Here is a 27963-nt window from a genome sequence, read left to right on the forward strand (position 1 = left end):
ATAATCTTTATATAAATAAATGAATTTTCATATATAATATGTATATAACAAATGACATATATGTTCTTTTGTATGATTTTTAAGAAAGTTTTATTTAAAGTATTATTCAATGAAATGATTGTTTCAGAATTATACTCTTATTTTTTAAATATGTATCATATTCGTTTGATTCTTTCTCTCTCTATATATATATATAGAGAGAGAGAGAGAGGGGGGAGGGGAAAGGTCCAGGGAAAAACCTTTAAAAAATGAAGTAATTGAAAATGTTAAAATAAAGAAAATTGTTAGTCGATGATAAATTACATATTTGGTCTCTATGTTATGAAAGAATGTTAAAATAAAGGGAAAAAAAGACTAAAAAGACGAAAATATCCTCTGAGTAATTGACCTATTTTACATAAGTTAGTTTAAGAGACCAAAAATGAAACAAAATGGTAACCAAAGTGACCAAAACTGTAATTAGTTTAAAATATGGACGGAAGTTGATAGTCAGTGACAACCACATAGACCGAAAGTGTAATTTACTCGTGGAATTGTAACAAAAAAAACATGATACATACATACATACATATATATATATATAGGAGCGTTCAAATAAAAACTTGACCCATTTGTGTAAACCGTGTAAACCAATCTCATCTATTTATTTATTTTTTTTGACCAATGGCTAAGATTACATTACTTTATTTTAGGAAATTAAAAATTAAAAAATAATTAATATTATTTTATTTCATCAATAAGGGTAGAATCGGTAAACAAATTTAATTCATAGTATTTTTTATTCAAGGCAACCATATCAGGTAAATTATATTATTAATGAAATTGATTCACTTTGTGAAGTAATATACTATTTTAATGTTAACATTTTTTAAAATAATATCCATCAATAAGTCTACTTAACCATTCACCTCCAGCATCATTCATATTTTGCAATGATGAATCGATTTTGTCTATGCACCGGTTTCATTTAGCATTTCATCTACTTAACCATTCACCTCCAGCATCATTGTTCATGTCTTAAAGCAGTTCATGACTAACTGTTCAATTACATTATGAACCCGTTTCAGGGACATTAACACRTTACATCCATTGAACGGACCCCCTACGTAATCCTACAACGTGGTTGGCCATGAAACGAGATCAACAATCATTAACCAATTGCAAATGAACTTGTTTCATAGTCAAGTCTCCGAATAAACGGATCCTCATCACACACAATGCAACATGGATCACTATGAAACCTGAACATGAATATGTTTCATCATCATTGTTTAATGCGCTTATTAAATTTTATTATTATGCAATATCTAGTTTCATTATCCTCATTTGATATTAAATCTCATCCATTTTTTGCAATGCGAATCGATTTTGTCTATGCACCTGTTTCATTTACCATTTCATCAACTTAACCATTCACCTACAGCATCATTGTTCATGTCTTAAAGCGGTTCATGACTAACTGTTCAATTACATTATGAACCCGTTTCATCATTATTAACACGTTACATCCACTGAACGGACCCCCTACGTAATTCTACAACGTGGTTGGCCATGAAACGAGTTCAACAGTCATTAACCAATTGTAAATGAACTCGTTTCATTGTCAAGTATCCGAATAAACGGATCATCATCACACACAATGCAACATGGATYACCATGAAACTTGAAAATGAATATGTTTCATCATCATGAAACGAGTGCATGAACATGTTTCATCATGAATAAAAAAAAGCCAATAAACCATATATTAATGAAACCGTCTCATATGAACATTAATTGCATAGAGAATAAAATATATTATGCACTCATTTCATCTATTAAACCATTCACCTCCACCATCATTTTTCAAGTCTTAAAGCGGTTAATGATTAACCGGTCAATTACATCATGAACCCGTTTCATTTTCACTAACCCAAACATGATTATACATGAAAACTTGAACATGAATATGTTTCATCATCATGACCTGGAAGTACATGAACATGTACAATATAAATAAAAGAAGCAAATAAAACATTTTATAATGAAACCTTCTGATATGAACATTAATTGCATAAAGAATGAAATATATTATGCATCCGTTTCATTATGATGAAACCTTTTCATTATGCATTTAATATAATATGCAACCGTTTTTCTTCGTAATGAAACCTTTTCATATGAACATTAATATATTATGCTATGGTAATATGAAACATTTTCATTTTAAAACCTTTTCATATGAAACAGGTTCATAACCGGTAATTTTTGATACAATGAACCTCAAATCATTCATTCATTATATAACAAGATAAAATCTTCATGAATGTTTCCAGCTTCATTGAATAAAAAAAAACAAATCAATTTTTAATATTATAAAATATTAAAATCTTTAAATCATTCCATTTTTATAATTTCCATTATTAAATTTCCTTATTTAATATTCCTTAATAACTTTCTTATTTATGAAAAAAAATAATGAAAATGACCAAAATGACCTTATTGAATAAATTTAATTAAAAAAGAATGGAATTTTCCTATTGGTCGATTTTGGTTTACACGGTTTTTTAGAATGACATGGTTTTCATWTGAACCTGCCCCTATATATAGGAGCGTTCAAATAAAAACTTGCCCCATTTGTATAAACCGTATAAACCAATCCCATCCATCCATTTTTTTGATCAATGACTAAGATTAGTTTACTTTATTTTAGGAAATTAAAAAATAAAAAATATTAAAAATTTATTTTATTTCAATACTAAGGGCAAAAATTGGTAAACAAAAATAAACCATTTTATAATGAAACATTTTCACATTGAAACAATTTCATGAACATTAATTTCATAAAGAACAAAATATAATATGCACCTGTTTCATCATACATTTATTTCATAAAGAACAAAATACATTATGCACCCGTTTCATCATACATTTATTTCATAAAGAACAAAATACATTATGCACCCGTTTCATTTTCATCCTACCAACTAAACGGATCAACTTCAATCACAAAGCAACATGGATCACCATGAAACTAGATCATGAATCTTGAATCAATTAGAGCATCAACATTTTCACCATCATGAACTCTATTTCATTAACATGTAAAATATGTCTAGAAGAAGCAAATAAATCATTTTACAATGAAACATTTTCACATTGAAACAGTTTCATGAACATGGATGATTTTTTTCCTCCAACCTCAAATCAAGATTTCATTCCATAAGAAGCTAGAATCTTCATATCACGTTTCCAGATTAATTGAATAACAAAAAATTAAAATCAAGTTTTTAATATTATAATATAATAAAAAATTTAAATGTTACCATTTATATAATTTCCATTATTAAATTTCCTTATTTAATATTTATTAATAACTTTCTTATTTATCAAAAAAATATGGAAAATGACCGAAATACCCTTATTGATTAAATTTAATTAAAAAAATAGAATTTTCCTATTGGTCGAAATTGGTTTACACGGTTTCTTAGAATTGCATGGTTTTTATTTGAACTTGCCCCTATATATATATATTCATGATAAATATAAGATCCTTGGGGAAGGGAACAAAAGTTGTCTTATAAGAGGTTTGATACCTCATCTATCAAACGTGAGTCCAAGTGTATGGACAAAACGGACAATATCTTGGACGGTTGGTTTGGGATGTTACAATAAATACATAGTAGTTAATAAATACATTATACCCATGCATAAATAGACGAAAAATCGTGTGAGAATAAGAATTAAGACGAGAAGCGTAAGAATGAATCTAGACCCTTGATCACTTTTAATATCACCCCCACTCTATGAATTCCGCTTGCTACGGGAATTGGTCCGGTGCATCTTGATGCATCTCATTAGTGTTGATTTTCAATTAGGATTGATCCAAGGATGGAGATCATTTCTTATCCTTCTCATCATAACTTTTATTCTCACCGAAACTCAACCCTGCATACATATAATTTAAACCACCCCCCTCCCTTCCCCAAAGAAAAGAGAGAAATAAAGAGAGAAGATGAACACAGAGGAAGTGATAAAATAAGGTGGTTTAACAAATTCTCTAAAATTTCTTTAAAATGAAGAATCAAATCTCAAAATCTTCAAGAAACAAAAAAACTACATTAACTCCAACAAATTCTCCATTTTAGGAATTACAATATTAATTATATTATTAAGATATATATATATATATATATATATATATAATTCTCTCATAAAAATTTAGCGACTAAGATTTCTTATTGGTGAAAATATAATAAAAAAATATTTCTTTATCTTGATCATTTTTTGGGAGTTCTAGACATAGAGAATTTCACATTCTCTCTTATGCTTTCTTCATTTTAAAGAAAGTTTTCATTTTAAAGAAAGTTTTAAAGAATATGTTAAAAAGTAAAAATCTACCCAAAATTTCTGTTTAGAGGATCTTTTATAACTGATCTAAAGTAAATGAGAAGGGTATATTTGTAATAAAAAATAATAATGAACATGTTTTTAACATAGGAAAGTATTGGATGATATATGGGGTAATGGGTAAATATGCATTATGAATAAAAACCCAAATCTCCCATACCAAATATAAGTAAAGAAAGCTTAGGTGTAAAACAATGGATTGTGGGATTGGAACAAGAGTCAATTATGTTTATACCCTTCTTTTCAGACCCACCTACAATCATCCCACCAAGACTTCTCAATTCATACAACTATTGACATGAATAACCAAAATTATATGAAAAATTATTAAGAAAAAGTTTTTAAAAAAAATCGTGTTCTGAATTATGCAAGATGAATCGATCCTTAACAACCCCTTGAAACTGCTATGATTCGGAAATTATCTGTTGGCTTTCCGTTGCATACACATCATTGTTTTTAAGAAAATATATGAACATATCACATATCATGAAGCAGTTACGTAGTGTTTACACACGCTATCGGCTATCCTCAAAATTAAAATAATTGACCTTTTAAGGGGCAGATCCATTTTTGGCAGGTGACCAAAATCACAAAATTAAAAATACTAGTAATACAACAAATTCTTGCCTGTTATAAAAATTGAAAAAAAATGTTGATTTCACGTCATTTGCTAATATATAACAGAAATAAATAAAAGTAAAGAACAAAGGAATCTTCAAAGTCGGTTTGGGGGGCCATATGAAGGATTTTGGGGCCAAACTGAAAGTTGGATTCATCCATGGACCAATGAGAGGACGCGGTTTGTCATGATACTTGGCCTTCCTTCGGTAAATGTCTTGTAAACTTCCAACGGATCAAAAATTATGATTGTTTGAAGTTGGACTTATGCAACTTGTTTCTCATTCTCCCTCTTTGGTCCATGAAAATGAACCTGCTAACTCTTGGATCTGCTTGGCATCATCATAATTAACATAAAATAGATTAAAAATAGTGTCCATAATCCAACTGTAAGATAGGGGCAATAAAGTCATTGCATAAGGAATGTGTGTTTCATACAGCAAAGAATGACAGATAAGCAGATCTTTGATCCCATTTTTAATTCAAAAGAAAGGGACAAAACAACTGTTCAAAAGCATAAATCACTATTTTTTAATGTAAACTAAGTACCACCTGCAAATTTGATGATGCATCCCACAACTAGTCAAAAGGGCCAAAACTCAAAGACTCCTTTATTTTGAGGGTCAGCATAAAAAACATGGTATACAATATTCTTTGGTATTTTATAAGCAAATGGGTCCATTAATATAAAAATAAGAAATCTAAGACATTTCACTTTTAAACCATCTGTTTGACCTTTTTGTTGCAAACAAATCATCGGGTTTTTTTTTGTGAAAATGCGAAGAAAATGAATTGTTTTGCATTTTTCATTCACATGATTTGTCCAAAATTTATTCACCAAAGGGATTTTGGCCTAACAATATCCAGTAACCCAAGTTTTTCTTTGGAAAAGTGTCCTAGGCTATGTGGACTAATCCTTGCAAATTCTGACTACAAAAAATCAACCATGATAAACTCAATGACCACAATCATTGTATACGCCTGGAATCGAAACCTGGGCAGATGGGTTATTCCACTACATTCCTCAGGACCTCAACCACTACGCCACAACCCTTGCGGTTCCTGAAGGTCAGGGTTCCAACATCTCCAAAGGTGGGGATTACAGAGTGCGTGTGAGTTTCATTCGTATATAAATATTATATACTTAAGAAAAGTTGATTTGCAAGGAAATGCCACTTATGAAAGTAAAAAAGGTAAATCACATGAAAATCTAAAATGAAACCCTCAAATAACCCGGGAACCACGTGGCATATAACTAATGGACAAAACAAGAATGACAGGCTTAAAAGGTTAAGCGCCAAGTCAGCATCTTATTAGCAGTGACCAGGGAAAAGGTGACAGGAGGTGGACGGTGGGGGAAGGGGGGTGACTCCCACCAGGTCCACCATCACCATTACCCTCTTCTGCTTTCTATTTCCTTTGAGACCTGCTTTTTTCACCTTCTTTACTAGTTTTCTATTTCCAAAATCTACCCAACTCATAATCCCCCCCCCCCCTCTTTAAACACACAAACACACACAGACACAGTAATTAATCTCTTTCTGATGATCCTATAGACTTGAAGAAATGGTAAGCTTTATGCAGATCCAGGAGTTCATGTTATACAATATGAACAAAAGTTGTAATCTTTACCTTTTTATGTTGTCTGATGCATCCAGGGAACTCCAGTTAACATCATTGTTGGATCGCACATATGGGCAGAGGATCCTGAAGTTGCATGGATTGATGGAGAAGTGATCAAAATCAAAGGCAATAATGCCACCATAATCACCACAAATGGGAAAACTGTAAGACCCTTCATTCGATTGTTCATATTGTACACTGATCATGATATATGATTAGTACAAACAATAAGTAAAAGACCAAAATTAAGAACTGTTTATGATATGTTTCAGATGATAGTAGATATTTCCAAAATATACCCAAAGGACACAGAGGCACCCCCTGCAGGGGTTGATGACATGACCAAGTTAGCTTACCTCCATGAGCCAGGAGTTCTTTACAACCTTTCTGCTCGGTTTGCTCTCAATGAAATATACGTAAGTAAATTAAATAGTTGAAATCTTTTAGAATTGAAGTGAAACTACTACTAAAGTATTAAGTTATGATATAAGCAGACTTACACAGGGAACATTCTGATAGCAGTGAACCCATTCAGGAGACTTCCACATTTGTATGATGTCCATATGATGGAGCAGTATAAAGGAACGGCTTTTGGGGAGTTAAGCCCTCATCTTTTTGCCGTTGCAGATGACTGTTACAGGTAATGTGGTGCGGTTTAGCACGTTAAATTTAGTATCAGAAAGTATGTGTGAAGAGAAGAAATGAAAACAGCATGAGTTTTAACAATTTTGTTATATTATTAGAGCAATGATCCATGAACATGGAAGTCAGTCTATCTTAGTGAGCGGAGAGAGTGGTGCAGGGAAAACGGAGACGACGAAAATGTTAATGAGATATCTTGCTTTCATGGGAGGCAGATCCAGAACTGAAGGAAGAACAGTTGAACAACAAGTTCTGGAGGTTGGTAATTTGTAACTAAAGATTTTTCGAATTTTCACAGCGTACGCACTCTCGATCCTATGAAAACTGCAACATTTGACTGGCATGTAGTTTTTGTGAAATTATGCCTCCAACAAAAAGAAATACGGGAATCTTGTGCATCATTTGGATAGTAAGATGATGACAATAGGAAAATAAAGAAAATGTTGAGATTTTCATAGGACATCCTGAAACGGAGGGCATTGCAATTTTCGTGGGATGGAGGGAACAATCGTTAAAGAGATAAAAATTTAATGACAACTTTGACTTTACTCATCAGTCCAACCCAGTACTGGAAGCCTTTGGGAATGCCAAAACTGTCAAGAACAACAATTCCAGGTGAAAAGTCATGTAATAACTTCAAATTTGAGTTTAAAGATCTCGTAGATCGACTTACAAGAAAATTACACATGACTGAGTGTTTGTACCAGTCGTTTTGGTAAATTTGTAGAGATCCAGTTCGACAAGCAAGGAAAGATATCTGGGGCTGCAGTCAGGACTTACCTTCTTGAAAGATCGCGTGTTTGCCAAGTTTCTGACCCAGAAAGGAACTACCATTGTTTCTACATGCTCTGCGCAGCACCACCTGAGGTATCTTGTATTCATTCAAGTATTGTTTGATCATAGGCAGCTGATACTAATGATGATTATTTTCAGGATGCCAAGAAGTTCAAACTAGGAGATCCAAGAACATTCCACTATTTGAACCAAACTAATTGCTATGAAGTAGCAAACATAGATGATGGAAGGGAGTATTTGGAAACAAGAAATGCAATGGATGTTGTGGGGATCAGCCAGGAAGAGCAGGTAAAGTACCAAGATTACTAAAATTAATAGGGAAAATTGCATGAAAATGCAGTGCAATTTGGTCCTCGATTCCTATTTTGTGTAGCGTACTTTCAAAACCTTGATTTTGGTACCTCAGAATGTTGCACTCTCATATACCAGGTACCTAAATGTTTGATATGAAAGTATGTTACACAAAATAGGAATTAGACAAGTATGTTGCATTTTCATGCAATTTGCCCAAATTAGAAAGGCTTAACTAATAGATTTCTGAAAAAGAAAGCTCATACCTTTGTAGGATGCTATATTCCGCGTTGTAGCTGCAATTCTTCATCTGGGGAACATTGAATTCATGAAGGGGAAGGAAGCTGATTCTTCTAAAATAAAAAATGAGAAGTCACTCTATCATCTTCGTACTGCAGCAGAGCTACTCATGTCTGACTCTGATCAACAAAGAACTGATTGTCCACTGTTGTTGAGTCTTCATGGTGCATCTAAAAGTAAGCTTATCTGAACTAACTTTCTTGCAGGTGCAACGAAAAATCACTTGAAGAATCACTTTGTGAACGTGTTATTGTAACTCCTGATGGAAACATTACAAAACCACTGGATCCAGCCTCAGCTGCTTTGAGTCGTGATGCCCTGGCAAAAACAGTTTACTCCAGACTGTTTGATTGGTAAGGAACTTTGAAATTCAAAATTTCAAATTCCGGTATCTTGACATCAAGCTTTGTTATTGACATGGGAACTCAAACATTTTAAGATCAACTTTACACCAGGAGTGTGCCTATGAAGCAAAAAACACCAAATCATCAAGCGGTTTACTATGTGTCAAATGGACATTACTGAACTTGAGTGAAGTATCTGATTATATATACACATGAATCGATGCCACTTTTTCCGCAAAATTTGGAAATGTGATAGGACTACAATTGCATATATGTGATGTCATGCATCAAACATATCAGTCTAAAATCGAACATGCTACAGTGACCATAATGAATGCTTGAACACTCAAATTTATGAACTATGGCAGGATTGTGGACAAGATAAACAATTCAATTGGTCAAGATCCAAATGCAAAAAGTATAATTGGGGTCCTTGATATCTACGGTTTTGAAAGCTTCAAGATTAACAGGTACATAACAGTAGTTTCACCGAACAGTGACCAACTCTTACCGCTAACAAATGTGACTTTACTAACTTCTTATTGACAGCTTTGAGCAATTGTGCATCAACCTGACAAATGAAAAGTTGCAACAGCATTTTAATCAGGTAATGTGTGAAAACCACATATTTTTTATGAATTCCTTCTTTCTGTGAATGCATAATATTGCTAGCATACCTAAGAAAAGATCCATTACAAATATAAATGGGCAAAAGCATATTTACAGCATGTATTCAAGATGGAACAAGAAGAATACACAAAGGAGGAAATCAACTGGAGCTATGTAGAATTCGTAGATAATCAAGATGTTTTAGATCTCATTGAAAAGGTATCAGTTTTTATATTATTACCATATTGAAGAATTCCCAGAGCATTATTTTGATCATATGTACTTGAATATGCAGAAACCTGGGGGTATCATTGCTCTTCTAGATGAAGCATGGTACGTAATTGTCCTACATGTATTAGTGATTGCGTTTCACAGAACTGGATGTTAGCTTCATGAGGCCAGATGTGCTTAAAAACATCAATAATTCAATGTAGTCTATACACATTACAACACTTAAAAATAATGAACCTACTCAACGAAACGAAATGCAAGGATATGAAGCTTTATCCTCTTCATATGCAGTATGTTTCCAAAGGCCACACACGAGACATTTGCGCAAAGAATGTACCAGTCTTATAAAGCACACAAACGATTCAGTAAGCCAAAACTTTCGAGAACAAATTTCACGATCAACCATTATGCTGGAGATGTAAGAAGAATTTATGTACTAATTATCATATATTGTAAAAAAGATCTTCTTACTGAAGGTTTCCATCATATAGGTTACTTACCAAGCAGACCACTTCCTCGACAAGAACAAGGATTATGTTATAGCAGAACACCAAGCCCTGTTGGATGCCTCAAAGTGCCCTTTTGTGGCGAATCTTTTCCCATCATTAGCTGAGGAAACATCTAAACAATCCAAATTTTCTTCAATTGGAACTCGCTTTAAGGTAAGGTGAATCTGCTTGATCGCAAATAACTTCTATTCAACTTTTAAGAACCTCATCCAACTTCAAATTGCAGCAACAATTACAATCTCTAATGGAAACCCTGAGCACTACAGAGCCACATTACATCAGATGTGTAAAGCCTAATACGGTCTTGAAGCCAGGGATATTTGAAAATGACAACGTTTTAAATCAGTTAAGATGTGGAGTAAGTTACTTTTCTTGAACCTGATTAGCGGCAACGATATCATGATTGAATATTAGATTCCAATGAGAAATATGTGGTTGTTATTTTGACAGGGTGTACTAGAGGCAATTAGAATAAGCTGTGCTGGTTATCCAACAAAAAGAGCTTTTGTTGAGTTCCTGGAACGATTTGGAATGTTGGCTCCAGAAGTTCTACATGGGTAAATACATTCTCTATATCATTTTGTAAGATGCAAGTAACTAGGATATGAAGCAAATATAAGGGTTGTTAGGTAGAAACTGAATGATTTGGTGCAGAATGATTAGTTACAAGAAAGCAGTAACCAGCAAGTAACAAACATGCCAAATATTATTTTTTTTACCTTATTAGTCTTAAACAGCATCATAACCATCGATATTTATAGTTCCGGAATTGTCTTTGCTCTTTCTGTATGCAGATGTGATGAGAAATCAGCATGTGCAGCAATTTGTGACAGATTTGGACTGAAGGGTTATCAGGTAGTACAACTAAAAACCATCTAAAAATCCTATCATACGACATATGAACAGTCGATTTTCTAGGAACCTGATGAGAAGCATTCCAGCTTACTGCTCCATATTTCAGATAGGCAAAAGCAAGGTTTTTCTAAGAGCTGGACAGATGGCCGAATTAGATGCACGAAGAACTGAAGTTCTGACAACAGCAGCAAGGAAAATTCAGAGGCAAATCCAAACATATCTCATGCATAAAGAGTTCATTACCCTTAAAAGGGCCACAATCGATGTACAAAAGCTATGGAGAGGTAACCTTTTCCTGCTAAGGAATTTACTGATTACACCATTACTCACTAATAAAGTAATCAAGTAAACCCATATACATAGTCACATCAGAATGGCATCTCATTATTCCACTTCTTACATACTCGGCTGCCAAATTATTCTCACCGTGATATTACATGGAGTAAAACACGTAGTACTCAATAACATGTATACTCTAGATATCACAACGCCGTTCCCACTAGCTTCATAAGCATCTTTTCCCCAAAAATAAGCATCTTTTGCCCAAAGCATGCTATGACAAATTTCCTTTTCCTACCTACACAGCAAGACTTGCACATAAGCTATATGACTACTTGAGGAAGGAAGCGGCATCTATCCGAATACAGAAGTATCATCGTGGTCGTACATCAAGAATGGCGTACAAGCACTTACAGGAAGCGACACTATCTGTTCAAACTGGGTTAAGGGCAATGGCTGCCCGAGATGAGTATAGACACAGAAGAAGGAACAAGGCTGCAACTATAATTCAGGTACTGCATCTGTCCTGATCCAGAAATTATGGCTTGGCTATTCATAGATGCAAACTTTACAGGGCATAATATAAAAACCATTTTAGCATAGTGTTAAGAAATACAAGAGTTCATATGTTGTTTATCTTCTCAGTTTCATTTAGTGGGCCCCTTCTCCATGATGTTAGAATAAATGGAGATGGTGGCTAGAAAGTGAAGACAGTAGATGTAAAAGATAAGTTAAATGGATGGAAACCAAATTCTAAAGTGAGCCAGTAGTAATCTTATCCTCAACAGAGAGTTGAAGGAAACTCATATGGTTTTGGAACCATTTGAGGAACTAAATAACTTTATTTTTATGTTGGTAATATAGATTGAAAAAATGAAAATAAGAAAGAGGTCATTGTGCTTTCATGTTTTTTACCATTTATATACTTCAACAAAATATTTATCAGTTAGATATTGTTGCTCTCATAACCATAACCACTTGCATCATGTTTATCCATATTTAATAAAAAAAAATACGTAGCATGAATCAGTAACAATAGTTGAGATTATTGACATTCTCTTTGTCAAATTATTCTTCCCCTTGTCTTCTTGCCTGAAATTCACTATTTTATGTTAGTTAATTCATTAAAATTGGACGAAATGATGTAATTGACATCATTGTGAGAGTATAAGTATGTGATTGGTAATCCTTCTTATTCCAGTATGCTGAATCAAAGATTTGTGAAAATACAGTAACCACTTCATCTATTAACCCTTCAAGAATTTATGGCTCTCATCCTACTCATTTAACATTGAAGTAGCTAGTAAACAATATAATCAAGGTAGTTGCATGCACTCCAACTAACTAAAATAAGGTTCAAAATTGACCTCTAGATTATGATTGGCTCCTTGTTTTACAGACAGAATGGCGGAGATTTTATGCTCTTTCTGCATATAAGCATCAGAAGAAAGCAACTCTTACACTTCAATGTCTTTGGAGATCAAAGGTAGCAAGGAAGGAATTAAAAATGTTGAAGATGGTCAGTGCATCTTGTCTCTAGAACCAAAGTATCTTCTCTGTTTATCGAAAAAAAAAGTATCATCTACTTGGAGTCCTGCTAACTGCTCCCAGGTAAAAGATTATATATCACCAATAACTTATAATCCCTTATTGCAGGCTGCAAGAGATGCTGGGGCCCTTAGAGAAGCTAAGGACAAGCTAGAGAAGCGTGTTGAAGAATTAACATGGAGACTAGACTTTGAAAAGCACTTGAGGGTATAAATTTCCGTTTAATTGTTAGTGCAAGATAGCTTGCAAATATCTCAGGCAGAAGTACAGCTAAATGTTTTAGATTACACTTATACCTGGTTTAGCGCACACAAACTTTGTCACATAATGGTCATATGGATCAGCTGCATGGTCAACCAAGTAAAGCCATAACTTCTAATTCCATTGAAAGCTTTCAGTCAATCAGGACAGCTGTTGGATCTGCACCTTAAGAGTTATATTTACATTCAGGCGTCCTCCTATAATAGTAGCTCAACATATTGAATATATGGTGTAGAAAGGTTGGGAGAACCTGAAAGTAAAAGAACAGAGAACATATATGATTAATCGAGGGAAGGATATTTTATAAATATATTGTAACTTGCAGGTTGATCTCGAAGAAACAAAGGGACAAGAAATTACAAAGTTACAGAATATTTTGCAAGAAATGCAAGGGAAGCTGGAAGAAGCACACAACCAAATCATTTGCGAGAAAGAAGCAGCAAAATTGGCTATTGAACAAGCACCTCCAGTCATCAAAGAAGTAACAATCCAAGACAACACCAAAGTGGAAGAATTAACTAATCAAAATCATGAACTAGAGGTATCATCAAGCATCTAAAGCTCCTATTCCTTTATTCTGGTCATCATTGTGCCTGGCCACTCAAAAAACAAATGTGAATTGTATATAGAAGGCATGTGAATAGCATAACGAAGCATATGAATATATGATACCATAATAGTACCATATTATCTAGTTGGCTGTGGGCATATCGAAGGAAGCATATGAAAATATGATACAGTAATAGTACTTTTTTAAGTGCCACACAGTCATACAAGATACAAGATCTAGGTAACAATTTTTCATGGTTGGGCTTTGTATACTATGAGTAATGGCATATCTTCCTAAAGAACATCTGGCCAATCATGTGGTGTTTAGACTTTTGCAGGTGGGTCCTTTAGGAGGATTTTTAGACAGATGTTTAGGAGGATATAGCAGTACTCTTATTTTATCTTTTATTTTCTGCTGCTTCTTTTTTATGTTGCTGTTCTGGGGGTGTGGGTGTGGGTTTAGGAAAAAAGATTAAAAAAGCACTCTTAGCTACTCTGATACATCCCTGTGAGCATTTAAACAATAAATGATAACTGGAGATAATTGTCCATGTGCAGAATGAAATTTTAGAGCTGAAGAAAAGAGTTGAAGAGTTTGAGCAGAAGTACCATGAAGTTGAAAACAAGAGCAGAGGTATACTTAAAGTGCTGGAAGATTCACAGCTTAAAGTCTCACAACTTCAGGAAACCATTGAAAGGTAGCTGAGGTCCATTAAGTTACACTGATATAATAAGGTCTGTACTTGGACCCTGAGTTACTAGATCTCTATTCTTGCACATAAACAGATTAGATGTGAATTCATCCACCCTCGAATCAGAGAATCAGGTTCTGCGTCAACAAGCATTGGTTGCTTCAACAAATGAGGACCTCTATGAAGAAACCGAACGGTAAGAACACAAACTATATAACTTGCTACTATCTTTTACCCTTCCTTTTCTTTATTATATCTACCCCACAAGAAATCAAGTTCTTTGAATATGGTGGTGCAATGAACATTCAATATGCTCCTACCATTCTTCAGGTTTTAAGCCTAGTTGAGGTTTAAAACTAATGTGCCAAAATATGTGCCTGCCTACCTGTAACAGAAAATATAATGGATTCTTTTTAGTGTAGTGGTTATGTCGCTCTATCAGAATGGTTTTTCTTCAATATATGACTTTGAGAGAAATCTACAAAAGAAATTTAAACGCACTTCAAACTTGGTTGTTCTATCTAGACACTAGAGGCATACAGTGCTAATAAGTAGTTTTTTGTACTTCCCTTTTCTTTGTAGTGCCAATTTCAATCACATAAACTTTAACTTTGGCAAGAAAAATATGCTGTGCCAATATCAAAGTCACGTCTAGATAATATGGAAGTGCTAAATACTGCATAGAATATTGGTTATTTGGTATAGTTGTCACATTTTGTCACATTTCAGAGTTCTCATCTCTCCAATTTCTTACTCTACCTTTCCTTCACAGGTCCTCCCTACCTATCAATAAAATAGGAGAATGATAGATATAAACTTGATCACTCATACTGAATGGATTTTGTTTGGACACACACAAAAAAGAAAAAGAAATCAAAAAGCAAATGCTTCAGTGAGCTTCACTTTCCACTCAATTCCATTTATCACTACAAACTGCAAATTGTAATTATAAACATCGATTTCGAGGTCAGCTATGTTAAAATGCAGTTTCTAAGATACATCGGTTTACAACAGTTTTTTGGAGTAAAATCATGAATATCACGTTTCTCTTTCAGCCTCCGAAGCAAGATCAAAGAATTAGAGTCAGAGAATAAGTACCTTCAGAACCAAACAACGGTTGTGGAGGTTGTAAAACTGATAACCACAACAGAAAAGGTTTTGCCACAACTACAGGTAGGTTAGACTTAGTAGCATTGTTTTAGAGATGAGTGCTTAAATTTAATATCGATTTTAGACATCACAGAGTTCGGTTAATGGACATGGAATGGAAGACAGCTTTGAAGCACCTGATGCAGAGCAAGAAAAGACAAAAGTATGTCCACCTTTCTCACAGAAGATCTCTCAGAATAATAGTAAAAGAAATTTAAGGATTTGATGTATTGTTATAACGATGAACAAATTCTCTTTTTTAGGAGTCCAGCAATGATGTATCCTTCCTAACTAAACAAAAATCACTAACAGGCAGGCAGCAGGTATGCATTCAAAATTCAGGGTTCCATTTCTTTTGTGCCATGGTCCTCCCTTCTCCTTTGTCAAATTGTAGGTCCCATCCGTTTCTCCTCACATCAAGCAAACGGGAACAAAATCATATCATCATTTCTTCCAACACCAGATATATGGAACCCAAAAATAAAATGGAATTTCTAAAATGAAATGAGATCTAGAACTTTTCCAGCGATTTGAACTAATATTTTTGATTGCCCAACTGCTATTCTTTCCTGTTCGTTCTTTCCCACAAGCAGGAGAACCATGATGTACTGATCAAGTGTCTGCTGGAAGACAAGCAATTTGACAAGACCAGATCTGTTGCAGCTTGCACTGTGTACAAAACATTACTTCAGTGGAGGTCCTTTGAGGCAGAAAAGACACAAATATTTGATAGAATTATTCACACAATTCGATCGGCTATAGAGGTAATATTCAGCATATATCCTAAAGATGTGAAGAATATTGAAAATCCATGCATCTAGCCAGTTATGGTCCTCCAGCATAACCAGCTTGGGGGGGCATTCTTATTTGCAATTGGAACTGACCTGACATTTCATGCCAATCAAGACTCAGGATAACATCAAAGATTTAGCATACTGGCTATCAACAACTTCAACTCTTTTGTTCCTGCTACAAAGTACAATCAAGGCAAGTGGTTCACCCTATAAATCTCCACAACGCAATCGCTTCTCGCCCTCCACATTGTTTGGTAGCATGGCACAAGTAAGCTCTTCCAATTGTCTTTTCTGCGACAAACACTTTCCTTTTTAATTCTATAATTCTAATTACGTATTAGCAGGGTTTCCTTGTATCTCCTATGGCCATGGGTAGCTCTAGTGGGTATAGTGGAATGGAAGGAAAGCCAAGTGCACAATCCAAAATAGAAGCCAAGTATCCTGCGCTTTTGTTCAAGCAACACCTAACAGCCTGTGCCGAAAAATTGTATGGAATGATTCGTGATAGCTTGAAGAAAGAGATAAGTCCATTTCTGAACTCATGTATACAGGTAAACACTTATCGATCAGACATTGAGGCATTAAGAAAACACTTAGGTAAACACTTAAATTCTCCAATGCGACTACATTTCTGCCCTCTAATCCAATAATAGGCACCAAGATCCACAAGGGTCGGATCGATAAGAAGGGCATCAAGAAACATCCTTTCAAATATTATGGCAAAACAACAGGCATCAAGCATACACTGGCAAAGCATTGTTAATAGCTTGGATCACATCTTGTGCATTCTGTCTGAAAACTATGTAAGCACAGAAAACAAAATTCACTTTAGATCAATATCAATTTACAAGCCAACATATAACAACAGTTGTAATATCTTTAGGTTCCTTCAATAATCACAAGGAAAATTTTCAGTCAGATATTCTCATTCATAGATGTCCAGCTTTTCAATAGGTAAGGTGCCTCTACTTCAAACTTTAAAGGAAGGTTTTACTTATGTTACTCAAGTTTCAAATACTTATACATCTTGTCATTTTGAAGCTTACTGCTTCGACGTGAATGCTGCTCGTTTAGCAATGGTGAATACCTAAAGTCAGGTTTGCATGAACTTGAGCTGTGGTGCACGAAAGCAACAGACCAGGTAATTTGTTAATCCTCCAACCACTTACTATTGAACATAGGAAATACTCCATATCAGGATCTTGATAAGAATTCATTGTATATTATATTCTGTAATAATACAGTTTGCTGGATGGTCATGGGATGGACTACATCACATAAGGCAAGCTGTTGGATTTCTGGTATGATGTACAGCCCTCTTATATTTAATAAAGCGCCCACAATAAAGGATTGAAGATAATAAAAGATGCAACACTCATGCAGGTATCACACCAAAAAACTCAGAAGTCCTTGGAGGAGCTTACAAATGAACTCTGCCCGGTAACAAGTCAAATGCATTTTTGCCATCTTTATAATTATTCAGTTTTTCCTAATACAACAAGAAAAACACATCTTGAAGAGAGTTTCAAGAATTACTTCTGGAAAATAATCACCACAATTATGAAAATTAAGATTAACACAAATCTAAACTTTGCTTTCTGTTTCCCATACTGATTAGATGTTGAGCATTCCACAAATATATCGTATTGGAACTATGTTTTGGGATGACAAATATGGAACCCAAGGCTTATCCCAGGAGGTATGTAATCTACAGATTTCATTATTGATATAATTTTGACTATTTAGATGACCCTCAAATCTAATGCAGATTATACATTCTTCAATGGGTTGCTATCTAGATATCAAATAGAATTGCATGTACTTAGCAAAAGCTCCATAACTTATTTGTATGCAAAACTTTGCAATAAATTGGTTCTCATGTTGTAATTGGGAAGTATGCATAAATTTCACAAAGTTTTCACAGAGTAACTTCTTGCAAAGTTTATAAACCCATAAGTAGTCTTTATCAAACTCGCCCCAATTGGGATCAGAACGTTTCATGAAAGACAAAAAGAGAAAGAATTCATTTGAAGGTGTCATGATGTATCTTTTATCTATGCTTGATGAAAGATATTCAATTTGTTATCTGTGAACTCATTCTTTATGGAATTCAGGCAATTGGCAAGATGAGATCACTAATGGCAGAAGATTCAATCAGCATGCCCAACAATTCTTTCTTGCTTGATGTAGATTCCAGGTAATGAACATGCAGCTATAACAGCTACCAGAGATCAAAGATTGACACATTACTAATTAACAAATTTTTACATAATTTAGCATACCATTCTCTGTGGAAGAAATATCACAGAGTTACCAAGATTTCAACTTGTCTGATATGGATCCACCACCTCTCCTCCGCCAGAGATCGGATTTTCATTTCCTGTTGCAGCAAACAGAGTGAAACTCTTTATTACACTTGATATTAACAGAAGAAAGATCAATTCCACTGTAATTGATTGATTGCAAATCCCCATTTTGTTTCTGCGGGATCCACAATATGATAAGATGAGTAATATGTGAGATTGATTTGTTTTTTATTCTTTCTTCCATCCAAAAGTCAAAAGATGACTTGACAATTTTCGATATGTTATGGAGTGGTATTGAAAGTGTGAGGGCAGGTGATTGTTGTAAAGAAGACAGGAACTGATATACTTGAATTTGTTTTAAAGAAGACAGGAACCGGTATACTATTCAAGATAAGTGGGAGATTTTGTTCTTGCATAAACAAGTTTGTTGGTTACTAATTTCCCGGTCTAAATGAAGAGGATATTTTATTAGATGTTCCATGGACATACATCAAGAAATGCAGCAAAAAAGAATTCACAATCTTCAGATAATAATGATGTAGAAGACTTGTTTAGTCCTATATTAACCATGGAATGAAATTACGAGGCACCAACAGTGGAGAAGATGAAAGATTATATCTGCTATTCAAGCAAAACCGAGTTTCGACTATCAAACTGGTTAGTGCTATGATGAATTTGACCATAACTACGAACATATCACTGGCCAGAAGAATGCCCTTCCATGACCTTCTCCAAACGGTAGATCATAACATCCCATTTTTCCATTAATTAGGCAGCTTTATCCAACACCATAAGAACAAGTTTTCTAAAACGTGAAAAATATCAGCAATCAACAGAAGTACAAAAAACATATATAAGCCCTATTTAGAACAACAGTGGTTAGATTCAATGATCATTCTAGCTATTTGAATTTGTAATGAATTTTAAAAACCATAAAAGAACCACTTAAAAGCAGTAATACACTACTTTTCCATTTGAAGGGAAGCTGCTGCCTGTTGAAGGGGCGAAGGGCATTGGCAGAACAAGAAAACAGAGAAAGGCAAAGATATATTGACATCCTCACCAAAAAAAAAAAAATTAATGAAATCATGCATGTGAGTTGATTGTTGTAATTGTAGTCAGAATGGTTACAAAAACCTAATCGGGATTTTGAAATGAAATAAGAAATCCTGAGATAAGAGAAGTACCTGAAGGTTTTACTTTATCTGGAGATTGCTTCCATGGGATTTGAATAGGCATTTTTGGCAGCCATCCATGGCTTCCGCTAACCACAATTTGATTCTAAAACCACGCGGGAAATCCCTACAATATACGTACTACATGCACCATCAACTTTTGTTTAATATCGAGTGGGCTTGAGCTTGACCATCAACTTAGAGTTTGTTTGGGATTACTTATTTAAAATAATTTATGTTTTTATGTAAAATTGTTTATTAATTTATGTGGTATTAAACTAGAGTTTTGTAAAAAAAGAGATTGGATTAGCTTATAGTTGTACCAAAAAGCAATAAGTTGATAAATTGTTTTTTTAGTGTTTGACAAATTTTGCTTATATATATAAAATAACCAAAAACGACAGTTTTTAACATGTAAAAATTTATTTTTCATCATTTATAATAATATATTTAACAAAACTTCATATCAATAAGATTAATAATTAACAAACATTAATAAAACAGTGTTAAAATGGTAAACTGGTAATAAGCAGTTTTTTACAAGTAAGGAATGATTAACTTATCAAAAATTGTTTGTTACCGGTTTGGCACCGGTATAAGCAGATTTATTTTTCTTCATCCAAACACTAGCATTTAGCTTATCACCGGTGTCAGACTGAAATAAGTGAAAAATATCTAAAATAAGCAATCCCAAACACCCCCTTATAGTGATTTAGAACCTTCAAATCACAAACCAAATTGTAACAGTAATTTAGAAAATCTTATGAATCGAAGGGTACAACTGGTCAAAATGGTTAAACCAGATTACAAGTTTAAATACACCTAAATAAGTTTAAATATAAATATTCATATATTATTTATACTATATTATAAAACATTTGACAAAAACTCTTAAAAACCATTTTTATGCATAAAGTACTGTATATTGATGCATATTACTTAAAATTCAAAATTACAAGTAAAATATGCATAAATACAACTTATCAAAACTTGATGTTTAAATTCGTATAACTAACTGCGAATAAACATAATCAAATAGAGGATAAATATCTCATTTTAAAATATAATTAAGATAATTATCGAGTTCTAACAAAATAATTAATTATTATCTTTAAAATAAAATTATATTATTAAACCAAATATAAATTACTTTGTTATTGTACTTAAATTAAATTATAATAAAAAATCTGAATAAAAAAATTACACAAAAAATGAGAAATTTTAAATAGTTAATTTGATATTAATATCGATATATTTTTGTCAAATTTTTATGATATCTTCAAATTTATATTTTATTCAAAAATAAAAACATCATCGATTTCTCAAAATCACATCAAAACATATTATAATATCGACTGAGATAAAGAATAAAATGAAATATTAAAATCAAAATGTATCTCGCTGCATTACACGAGTACCCTTCTAGTATTTATATATATTCATATATAAAAATTTTATTTTATAATATTTTTATAGATATAATATATTTTGACAATACGTATTTATAGTATATATAAGACGTTTCAAATACAACATATCTCATTTCTACAACCACTATAACCCAATTTAAACCAATCATTATTTTTTTAATTTTTTTTCAATTTTTTTATGCGAAGGATAATTTTATCTACTCAATTTTTCATATAATTAATACGTTTATAATATTTTAATTTCTCATGAGATTTTGTAACTGGTTGCATTTGATTTTTAATTTTCGTTTTTGGTTTGTTAATGATTATGGAAAGGATTTGCGTAAGCTATACATGAAACCTAAACAGGGGAACATTTCTTTGATAAATTGTCAGCCTTCTGAAGAAGGTTCAGAGGCATACACCGTGTTCATGAATCCAGTTTCTTTTGCAGCATGGTGGTGATGAAACATTGTGCTAATGAAAAACATACACCATGTTCATGAATCTAATTTATGTAAGAGAGGCCCCAATGAATATGATTTTTGAATGAGTGTGGTGTCGATGAAACATGATGCTAATGAAAAATAAACATCGTGTTGGATGAAACTAATTAGTGTCTAACGATGAACTTGATTACCCGCTTCATGTTTAAGAGTAATATAACTTTTATGAAATATTTATTTTTCATGTTACCTCTGAAATATCTTTTTAAATTAGAACATAAATCCAAAATATAATTTAAATTGACTTTCAAGGTGCTCAATTGATGGTCGTAGATGAATAATTTGATGGCTAAGATATATTAGGTTGTATTGGTTGTACAAATGGTAGTGATTGGATAATAAACCATCTATCCGTCCATATATATATATATATATATATATGTGTGTGTGTGTGTGTATGTATATGTATATGTATGTATGTGCGTGTGTGTAGGATCGTGTGAGAAGAGAAGTTATGGTGAAAAATATAAGAAGAGATCTAAACCCTTTGTCACTTTTAATCTCAGACACACCTTTGAATTAAGCTTTAGAAGGGAATTGATCTGGTGCACCTCATTACCGTTGACAATCAATTATGATTGATCCAAGGGTGGAGATCTCTTCTTTCTCTTCTCATTATAACTTTCTTTCTCACCGGAATCCAACCCTATATATAGTATTCATAAAGCCATCTCAACTACTATATGAGTAGGAGGTGGTTTATTTGTGGTTTAATGGTATGTAGGGCTTATTTGCTCAGCCATATTATAGTTTTATTTGGGGCTTAATAATTAATGTATTAGTTGAAACGGCTTTATGGATACAATCATTTACGATTCGCCTTTTTCCTAACTATGCCCTTATGTTCACCTATATTTAATTTGCTTTTCGGCGCCTCCTCATGCTCACCCTTCACTGTTGTTGTTCCCTCCTTGCTACTACTATTAATTGGTGTTCGATCTACTCCTCTATCATTGCTACTCCTCGTCGATCTACCTTTCATTTACCGTTTCTTGCAGACCATCGACGCTCGTCTATCTACTCCTCTATCACCATTGCTCATTGTTGCTTGCAGTCCACCACCGTGCGTCGATAGACCCCACCTTCACCATTGTTGCATTCTAGCCATTGTTTGTTGTTGGCATATCGCCACCATCCTCGATCTAGTCATCTATTCAGGTAGTAGAGGTTGTCATTTGTGGCATTGGGTCAGACACGGGTTGTGTCCTGTAAGACCCCTAAATTTTGAAAATAGCAATCAATTTAAATTTCGGTGAAAAACTGATCAAATTCACAAAATAAAAGTGTTTACCCAAAAGGGCATCAATGTTTACAAGACAGCTCAAAAATAAAGTTTTGTATCATAGTACTAAATACTTCTATATCTATTTAATCCTTGTAGTCATACTACATTTAAATCAGGGTTACGTCAGCCACCAAAGTTGTTATCTTAAAGTATGAGCTATCCAAAAATGCTACTTTGCTCGTGCCTCTAGATGGCACTCCAGAGCTCTAGATCATTTCCCTTTTGACTCGTCCTTACAAAGCCCTGCTAAAGCATGAGATTTAAAAAAGAGGTGTTAGGCTGACACCTAGTACGAGCTGGGATGTTTCCCTCCCGACTTTGGATCTTAGCACCCAAAAAGTCAACAATTCATTCTGGACATCCTATGTCAGGCAGGCCTATCCAATGCTAAACCGGCTCGTCCTCCTATGTCATCGACTGTGCAACTAAATAGGGAGTCAAGTACCCTATTTGGTGATCCAACGAACTATTGTCAAATTGTAAGTGCTTCACAATATGCTACTCTTTCTCGAACCAACATTTCCTATGTTGTTAACAACGTGTGTCAATTTATACACGCACCGATGGACCATTATTGGTCGGCTGTGAAACGTATCCTTCACTATATTCGGGGAAAAACTTCTCTTGGATTTCTTATCCAGCGTAACTCCAAGCTTGCATTCCATACCTTCTCTGACTCTATAATTAATGCTTTTTCTGATGCTGATTGGGCTGGGTATCCTGACAATCGAAGGTTTATATGTGATTTTGTTATATTTCTTGGCTCAAACCTCGTCTCTTGGTGTTCCATAAAGCAACGAACTGTCTCCAGCTCCTCTACTGAGTCTGAATATAAAGCCATCACGGACACTATAGCTGAACTCACCTGGCTTCAGGCCCTTCTAGGTGAAATAGGTGTTTGTATGCATGGCTATCCAATATTGTGGTGCGACAACCTTGGCACAACCTACCTCTCTACCAATCCAGTGTTCCACACCCGCACAAAACACATTGAGATTGACTTCCATTTTATTTGGGAAAAGGTCTCCAGAGGTGAACTACGAATTCAATTTATTTCCACTGATGATCAGGTCATTGATGTCTTCACCAAGCTGTTGTCAACACCACGGTTCCATTTTCTTCGATCCAAGCTTTAGGTAGTGTCCCGCCCTTAGCTTGTGGGGGCATATTAAAGCATAATTTGCAATATCTTATAATTAAAGGATTAGTTTTGTAAATAGGTTTTCTAAATAAGTCTTGTATTGGCTGCCAGTATTCAACAAGAAGATTACCTTTGCCTAATCAAGGTTTTATAGATAAACATAACATAGGTATAAAGAACGGGCAGTATATGTCGAACTTACTTTTTTGTCCAATGGTCTAATATAACAAAACCTTTTATTTTGCAAGGTTGATAAGTTACCCTTACCCACTTTATAAAACAAGTCAGGCTTACCGGGCCAACAAACCTAAAATATCTTCTACCTTTAAAAAAGATAACTTAGAAGCCGTTTACCAAACACTTCCCGCGTGTAAGTGGTTACCGGCAAAACTCAACACTATAACTTATTTACCGGGTAATAACTTATTTACCGGCAAAACTCAACACTAAAACTGTACCATATGCAGCAATTTACCCGGTAAGCGCTAATCGTGGTAAGAGTTGTCGCCCTCACTTACTTGGTAAGACTCTCGGTCCTTGCTTTCGCTCTTATCAAGTAAGATTCTTGGTCCTTTTCATATTCACTCGATAAGGTAATGTGACTTGATAAACGCTTACCTGAGTAAACATTTGGTAAACGACCCCTTAATCATAAGTCATGTGTACTCATTCAAAATACACCATTTCCTTTCCATTTCAAGTCGGATGATCACATATACATAATAACCACATAAGAAACACTCATGACACTCATATAACATCTAATATAATATATTGATCTTATAGCATGTCTATCTTGTACACAATTTCCTTAACTTATACCTATATAAGTTAACATCAAAACTTTAGTTGTTCTTTTTTAGTAACACCAAGTGTTGCGAGTGAAAGTAAATAGGTTGTAGTTTATGCATTCTAAGTTGTACATTTATCTTTTTGATGCGTTTTATGTTCTATGAAAATACTATACAACTGGTTTTATATGCAATATAATGAGTCCTTAATACCATAACAGTAAAAATATTTGTTACCTGAAAATGATTGCACAAATAACTATTAATAAGTATATTTCGGATCGAAGTGTCAAAAAAAGTCTAATTGCCTTCAGGACGTAATATAGTTGGTTCTAGTGTCTTGTCCTTGTATAAATTGACGTGTGAAAGTTACACTTACACTTCTTTTGGAGATCAAGTTTTTTTTGGACACTACACTCTAAAACCAACCACTTACACTTAATAGGTGGTTGTACGTTGGGATCGCTTACTAAATGCTTACCTTGGTAAATGTCTACCGGTTTAATTATTTTACTGAGTGAACATAACAAACACTAAAAATCTCAAAGGGTAAGAGAGAAGACAAAGATCGCGAGTATTAACCGGTAAAGTAAGGATGATGACTCTTACCAGTTTTTATAAAAACTTATCATTAATCTATTTTGATAGCCAAAAATATATACAATAAATACTTACCCAGTAAGTGTTGGGTTTCTATATTCGAATTTTTCAGAAAAAAAAAATCCTAAAAACATAATATTTTATTGGATAGAATGCACAAAATATCAATCTACTTTCAAAAATTTCTTAATTATAACATTGCACTTTCAGTTTTTCTTATTACATCAATGTACTTTTAAACTATTTTTTATTAGGACATTGTACTTTGAAAAATGTACCCATTATAGCATTGGGTAATCTTTCGATTTAAATTTACCAATTATACCAGGTTTTCATGCCACCTCATTGTTCAAGTAGGCTGTCCACATATACTATAGTGATGTGACTTTCTTGCTACATCATTATACTTTCAAAGTTATTATATTATAGCATCTACTAGTTCTTATTAAACACTGTATTTTTAATTTGGATATTTAAATATTTTACATGTTATTTAATAAATATATTAAATGAATTAAAAAAATTCTAAATTATTCATTAATATACTAGTATCAATAAAACTAATAAAACACAACTTATCTCGCTAATATTTTAAAAAAAATATGTGTTTTTTGAAAAAAGAAAATAAGAATTGTTCATTTTTTACCAAAAAATATTATCTTTTAAATAATATATTATATTTGTTCAAAAACTTTTACTTGACGCATAAATATATTAAATTAATTAGATTTTCTGGAATTATTTATTAATATAACAATATTAAAAAATTATAGATCATAATTTATTTCGTTAACATTTTAAAGGGAACTTTAAAAAATATGTATTTATTTGAACAACATAAAATAAGAAGTTTTACTTTTTTTACAAACAAAATATATCTCGAAAATAATGTTTCATATTTATTTAAGAAATATTTTACTCTATAATATTTAATTTGTATGCAACTTAATAAGAAAAAATAAAAAAATATTAAATATATTTTTTTATCATAGCAATGAAAAATAAAAATCACTAATAATAATTTGAAATAGGTTTTTATTTTAGTTAAGTTATTAAAATGATGTATCATCCACATCAGCTCATAAAAGCCACACAAGAAAAAAAAAAGTCAAGGGATTAACCGGTTTAAAATGTAACAGGTTTCCCATTGCTATTATGGATAAATTGTTTAAAGTATGATGTCTTAATAAAAAATAATTTAAAAGTATATTGATCTAATATAAAAAAATAAAAATAAAATGCTATAATTATTTTTTTTATAAAAGTAGATTGCTATTTCTTGTGTTTAACCCTATTTTATTTTTATTTAACAAGGAAAAAAGAATTTTACTTTTTATTTTATTTCGGCATAACATAGGTGGATAAGAAAGGCCCCCCCTTTCTTCTTTCTTCTTCCTACTCTCCATCGCCAATGCTATCTTCTCCAATCTGAAACCTCTATATTTCCAGAAGCCATGTCCGTCGCCGCCCGAATTTCTTCAATTACAACCACCATCAAACCCCAATCTCGTCCCTCTTCCTCCCCCTCTGTAGTCCTCCCTATCCGTCTTCACAAAACCCACACCAGCCATGCTTCTCTCCGCTGCTCCAACTCCTCCTTCCTCAACCCTATCCATATAACACCTCTGACAACCACCAAATCCATCAGCCGTAGACCTCACTCGATCCGAATGAGCATGGAGGCCGGAGTGGGTTTAATGGGTACCAAATTGGGCATGATGACTTACTTCGAATCCACCGGCAAGGTGGTTCCGGTTACTGTTATAGGTTTTAGAGAAGGGAATGTCGTGACTCAGGTGAAAACTGAGGATACAGATGGGTACAATGCGGTTCAAGTCGGGTACCGGAGGGTCCGAGATAAGAAACTGACGAAACCCGAGATGGGTCATTTGGAAAAATCAGGGATAATTCCATTGAGGCATCTTCAAGAGTTTCGGTTACAATCTGTTGATGGGTTCGAGCCCAATCAGAAATTGGTGTTGGAGGAATTGTTTCAAGAAGGTGATTTGGTTGATGTTTCTGGCACCACCATTGGCAAAGGGTTTCAAGGTCCTCTCCTCTCCCCTCCCTTCCCTTTAGTTTTACACTTTTAGTTACTTGAAATTGCAACCAATTTTTGCATAATTTGAGGTTAAGTTTGCTTAATATCAGGATTACCAATTGGGTACTAGATTATCTTGATACAATTGCTCATAGATGATCGCAAATGTTATCTTTGAGTTGAGTACAGTTAATTAGGACCAAGAGAGTTGATACAATTGCTCATAGATGA

The 27963-nt window shown here is 33.5% G+C and overlaps 2 protein-coding genes across 3 annotated transcripts in view; both read left to right on the forward strand.

Moving 5' to 3' along the window:
- The first annotated feature begins 6902 nt into the window (after positions 1–6902).
- LOC112523122 (myosin-12-like) lies at positions 6903–19152 on the forward strand. Of its 2 annotated transcripts, XM_025132581.1 has the most exons (38): positions 6903–7046; positions 7125–7270; positions 7374–7530; positions 7829–7887; positions 7980–8139; positions 8206–8355; positions 8633–8769; positions 8865–9011; positions 9371–9472; positions 9552–9609; positions 9729–9830; positions 9907–9944; positions 10134–10260; positions 10334–10504; positions 10578–10709; positions 10802–10908; positions 11146–11206; positions 11313–11490; positions 11792–11997; positions 12885–13004; positions 13142–13240; positions 13620–13835; positions 14402–14541; positions 14630–14731; positions 15591–15708; positions 15779–15847; positions 15948–16007; positions 16278–16448; positions 16597–16746; positions 16823–17029; positions 17132–17281; positions 17362–17432; positions 17520–17619; positions 17723–17779; positions 17862–17918; positions 18097–18177; positions 18593–18675; positions 18756–19152. In XM_025132581.1, exons 1-38 carry the CDS (start codon positions 6903–6905, stop codon positions 18877–18879), a joined length of 4557 nt encoding a protein of 1518 aa, XP_024988349.1. In that variant the 3' UTR covers positions 18880–19152. The 2 variants fall into 2 exon arrangements, with proteins under 2 accessions (XP_024988349.1, XP_024988350.1); XM_025132582.1 differs by lacking the exon at positions 15779–15847 and having other exon boundaries at positions 16591–16746.
- Positions 19153–27094: 7942 nt separating this feature from the next.
- The window catches only part of LOC112523669 (50S ribosomal protein L3, chloroplastic), a 1703-nt gene continuing 834 nt past the window's right edge, over positions 27095–27963 (forward strand). Inside the window, exon 1 of the mRNA XM_025133357.1 lies at positions 27095–27740. Within this exon, the coding sequence (XP_024989125.1) occupies positions 27146–27740 (595 nt within the window). The 5' untranslated portion in view covers positions 27095–27145. The remainder of the gene's footprint in view (positions 27741–27963) is intronic.

Source organism: Cynara cardunculus (assembly GCF_001531365.2).
Source record: "Cynara cardunculus var. scolymus isolate 2C chromosome LG 12, CcrdV1, whole genome shotgun sequence".
Lineage (NCBI taxonomy): Eukaryota > Viridiplantae > Streptophyta > Magnoliopsida > Asterales > Asteraceae > Cynara > Cynara cardunculus.

Excerpts from the sequence above, each read along its gene's own strand:
- LOC112523122 (XM_025132581.1), top strand. The coding sequence starts at position 6,903 with ATGATAGTAGATATTTCCAAAATATACCCAAAGGACACAGAGGCACCC. Across the intron at positions 7,271-7,373 it reads GTTGCAGATGACTGTTACAG|AGCAATGATCCATGAACATG; the intron begins GTAATGTGGTGC and ends TTATATTATTAG. Across the intron at positions 9,945-10,133 it reads GCTCTTCTAGATGAAGCATG|TATGTTTCCAAAGGCCACAC; the intron begins GTACGTAATTGT and ends CTTCATATGCAG.